At 55.9% G+C, this 4,270-nt stretch overlaps 1 protein-coding gene across 1 annotated transcript; it reads right to left on the reverse strand.

The window, feature by feature from the left end:
* Nucleotides 1-698: 698 nt before the first annotated feature.
* GUCA2A (guanylate cyclase activator 2A) lies at nucleotides 699-3,596 on the reverse strand. Its single transcript, XM_054571592.1, has 3 exons — nucleotides 3,522-3,596; nucleotides 1,347-1,533; nucleotides 699-880 (listed from the first exon to the last, which is right to left on the reverse strand). Exons 1-3 carry the CDS (start codon nucleotides 3,594-3,596, stop codon nucleotides 816-818), a joined length of 327 nt encoding a protein of 108 aa, XP_054427567.1. The 3' UTR covers nucleotides 699-815.
* Nucleotides 3,597-4,270: the final 674 nt, after the last annotated feature.

Genomic DNA, 4,270 nt, shown 5'->3' on the forward strand with positions numbered 1-4,270 from the left:
GCAGAGAGACTTTCTCAGGCACAGAAGCCATTATACTTCAGGGTGGCCAGAGCTGTGCAAGGGACGTGGGTGACCAAAACGCCCCCGGAGCACCCAGGACAGAGTCAAGCACAAAGACTTCCTGGGAGGGTGGGGAAAGGCTTCTGAGGAGAGGCCATGGGAGCGCTGGTGCCCCAGTGGGAGCTGACCTGGCCAGGAGCGTGGGAAGACGAACAGTGCAGAGGTGAGAGCGGGCAGAGCAAACGCTGCGAGCTGTGGCTTGGGGCGTGGGCCCCGGCGGGAGGGCAGGCAGCAACGCTGACACGGTCAGTGCGGGCCAGGTCCTGGGGCGCCATGATTACTCTAGAGCTCGGTGCCAATCCCATAGGCCCCCGTGACTCCTATGCCCCTAGCGACTTTGGTGACTCCAGGAGATGTGAAAGAAAAGCAGCAGTTCTACCTCCTCCGTTGGTGGCTGCAGATTCAGGTCCGTCAGTGCCCCTACATGGTGGTTGGTAGCTTAGCAGGGAGAGTGGGGTCCTTGCACTTAGCACACTAAGCCCTGGACTTGTGAGGGCAGTGTAGACGTTCATGAAACTGGGTAATGAGTAGACTGAGAGATGAAGGAATGAATGCAAGCAACACCAGGAGTACTCTGGAATCTGGTTTATTAGATACAGGTTGGAAAAGCTGCCGGCAGCTCGGATGGGGTTAGAATCTGGGTCTCCCCAGGCTGCTCACTCCTCAGTCCTCCATTGGGGGCAGGGTAGAGATTAAGCTGCCGGAGTGGAAACATTCTGTGGGGGAGGGGCAAAAGACAGCGAGCCCCTGCTGTCCTAGCATCCAGTACAGGCAGCGTAGGCACAGATTTCACACGTGCTCGGGTCCTCAGCGATGGCCTCTGGACAGGAGAGATAGGGCCCCATGAGAGCCAGCTTCTCTTCCGCAAATCCCTTGTCCTCCCTTGAGCCACAGCTTGGACATCTGCCACCCAGCCCCCAGGAGAAACTCAGTCCTGTCCTCTATAACCAGCTGGGCTTTCTGCCCCAAACCAAGACACAGGTACTGCTCAAGCCAGCTAATCAGAGCAGAGATTCTACCCAGAAAAGAGCTACAGCTGAGACTAGATGAACCATGACACAGTGCTACTTATGCATCAGTCAGAGCCAGAGCCTTCCTAAAGTAAGCCTTGCCGATCACAGCTGAGGAGAGGGCTTCATATGACCACCAATCTGAGCAGAGCCCCCTAGTCTCACCAATCAGAGCACAGCCCCGCCCATGAATCCCACCAATCAGAACACAGCTCTCCCTCACATGCCACCAGTCAGAATTCCCAAGCCCCACCCATTAGAGAGGAAGCTACTTACCCAGCCTCTGGAGGATCTGCCTGGCATTGCGCTCCTTGCAGAGAGGCTTGAGTTCTTTGGGAAAGTTAGGATAGCTACAGAGGGTGGGAACCACCGGTCTGTAAAAGCTCCTGCCATTGGGCTCCTGGAGATCTTGGAGGTCCTTGAGCTTCTTCACTGCCTCCAAAGGAAAGGAGAACTTTCCATCCTGAGAGAGACATGTCCAGAACATGAGGCCAGGCTGCAGGCTGCTGCCTGACCATTTCCTCCAGGGCTGGTCCCTCTCCAGCCCCAGTGGCTCAAGCAGTATATTTATGGCATATGGGAACCAAACATTCCACTGCAGGGCAAAGTGAGGTGGTTAGAGCTCATGACTGACAGCCATACTCTGGGCTTAAATCCTCGTTTTGTTCTGTGGCCACAGACAGGTTGTTACACTCTGACAGCCTCATATTCCGCATGTTGTGAGGAATGGGGAAAATGGATGTAACATGTCAGAGATGCAATAGGTGCCCAGTATGCGGGAGCCACTGTGCTGACTTTTAGGGAGACGTACAGAGCTGGGACCGGGACCAGGTTCTACATGGCCAACCGCAGGCTGTCTTCACCCTGTCTGACAGCCATGGGAGCTGATTGCTCAGCCCCCAGCTCCGGCCCCCAGCCTGCTTGGTGTTGGAGAAGCAATAAAAGGCCTCCCAGAGCCTGGCTGTGATAGAGTGGGATCCCTACTGGGTGCCAGACGGGCCTGTCACTGGCATCCACACCGGTGAGCACACCCACCTCCAGGACCCCCAGGATGACCACGTGAGGGCTGAGAGCCAGGCCGATGCGCTGGCTCAGTACAGAACACTTGGCCAGATCTGGAAGGAAGAACTGGAATTGAATCTGAGGCAGGCTAGTAAGAAGCTAGGAAAACTCCTTGGCAAGTGCAATGGGGAAACAGAGAGCTGAACAAACTGGCCGAGCAATTTACGGCTTGGTCACCAGGGCGGAAAGCCCCCGGTGCCTTGCAGTGGGCAAAACGGGGGCAGGATCTCGCCCCCGGTGACCTTTCCTCCCCTGGTATATTGTTGGTCATTTTCTCTCTGAGAGAAACCAGAGGGGTTTCTCTCTGGTTTCTCTCTGAGAGAAACCAGAGGGGTTTAGATCCCTCTGACTTTTCTTCCCTAGAGTTAACATCTAGGGCTCAGGTGTATTTAAGTTCTAGGCCCAGAAAAGCACCAAAATGAGGTGGACAATGCCAGGACCAGCTGCAATGACTAATGACCCCCCTGCCCTGGTGCTAACCAATCAGTGGAGACCACAAGCCCAATAGGGCACACCTGGAAACCTGATGCATTGTCTGGCTACAACCGCCCTGAGCCCTCCCCTAAAATTCCCAGCCGCAGGAGAGAGAGAAAACCCTCAAGACAAAGGCCCTAGCTCCCTCTCCCTCTGGGGAGGATGTCCGCGTCTTTCCCTTCCCTCTCTTCTTCCCCAACAGGCGTGCATCTTCTACACTCTAAGGGACCCCAGGAGACTTGCAACCAGCAGAATAATGGGCAATGGCAGCTGGTCCCAGGCTAACCCCCTAAACCTACTGCCAAGGCTCCCGTTTCTCTGCCTCTCCAGTGAGCTGACAGCAGCTCCGCTTGGCATCCTGTTGTTTTTTTCTATTCTAGGCCCTTCCTTGTTTCACTGCCCCCAGTTTTAATAAACGTACTCTCAAAATCACCTGGACTTTTGTTGTGAAATCTTTCCTGCTCGAAGTCAAGAACACGCACACTACCAGCTGGCCCTAGGCAGACCCACTCCAAGCCTGGTCCCCTTTCCGATAACAAATCCCACTCCTTCCCTTCCCAGCCATGTGCCCAGAGCCAGTTCTGAGGCTCAGTTTTCCTCCTCTGACAAATGGAACTAATAATCCATTCTCCCCAGGGTGAGCAGGGGCCACAGTGAGGTACAGCAGGAGCCCTCAGTAAAGTGGCCAATTGCCTGCCTTTCCCAAAGAGCTATTTCTCTTCTCTGCACCTGGGGAACTTTTCCTTTCAAGTTTGAAGGAGATATAAAAGGCAGGCCCGAGAAGGGGTCCCTGAGGCAGAGCCAAGACAGACACACCCCCCCACTGCAGCCCCAAAGAGGGGGTGCACTATCAGAGCACAGGCTCTGTGTGCCGGGGGCAGAGAGCCGCTGGGCCCGGGGAGGGGCAGGGCTTACCTGCACGGTGACCCCCTCTGTCAGGGCAGCCCAGGATCCCAGGAGGCACAGTGCCGCAAGCAGAAAGGTGTTCATGGTAGCAGTGCCTGAGAGGGGAGTGGCTGTTCTGGGCACCAAAGGGAAACAGCTGGCCTTTTAAAGAAGGCAGGGTTACTGAGTAACCCAGGAGCCTTTGTCAGAGTCTCATCTGCTCACCTGTCATTTAAGGCCTAATCGGGTAAGGCTCAAGATAACCCTAGCAGATAAAAGATCAGCCCCCTCCCTGGGCACCCAATCTGACACACAGCCAGCTGCTCTGGGCGGGGCCCTGTGCTGGGGCAGGTCTGCAGACCCAGCCCAGCCCTTGTGACGGGTTCCCAACAGCCGCAATGCGGGGTGACCAGGGGAGTGGGAGGGGATCAGGGTAGAGAACGGAGGGGCACCTCACCCAACCCCGGGTTAGGGCAGTTCAGCAAGGGTTCCCAGAGGGGGTCGTGCCAGCTGCCAGTTCTGGAGAATGGGTGCACGTTTTCTTAGAGAAGGGATAGGAGTGGAGGCCATGTCTTGCAGATGATGCTGCATTTATGACCCCCAGGAGGTGAGACAGGTCTGGGATATTCAGGGAAATGTGAGAAATTCAGGCTGAGGCGGGAAGGAGCTTTTGAGAGGGCTTCAGATGATGAGAGATGAGGCTGCAGGCCAAGGCAGGCGCTAGGTGTCGCCACTATGACTCTGAGGAAGGACAGAGCTCTGCCATCCCACAGGCCTGG

Source organism: Pteronotus mesoamericanus, unplaced genomic scaffold (assembly GCF_021234165.1).
Source record: "Pteronotus mesoamericanus isolate MK-2021 breed Mesoamerican mustached bat unplaced genomic scaffold, CSHL_Meso_final contig_221, whole genome shotgun sequence".
In the NCBI taxonomy this organism is placed as follows: domain Eukaryota; kingdom Metazoa; phylum Chordata; class Mammalia; order Chiroptera; family Mormoopidae; genus Pteronotus; species Pteronotus mesoamericanus.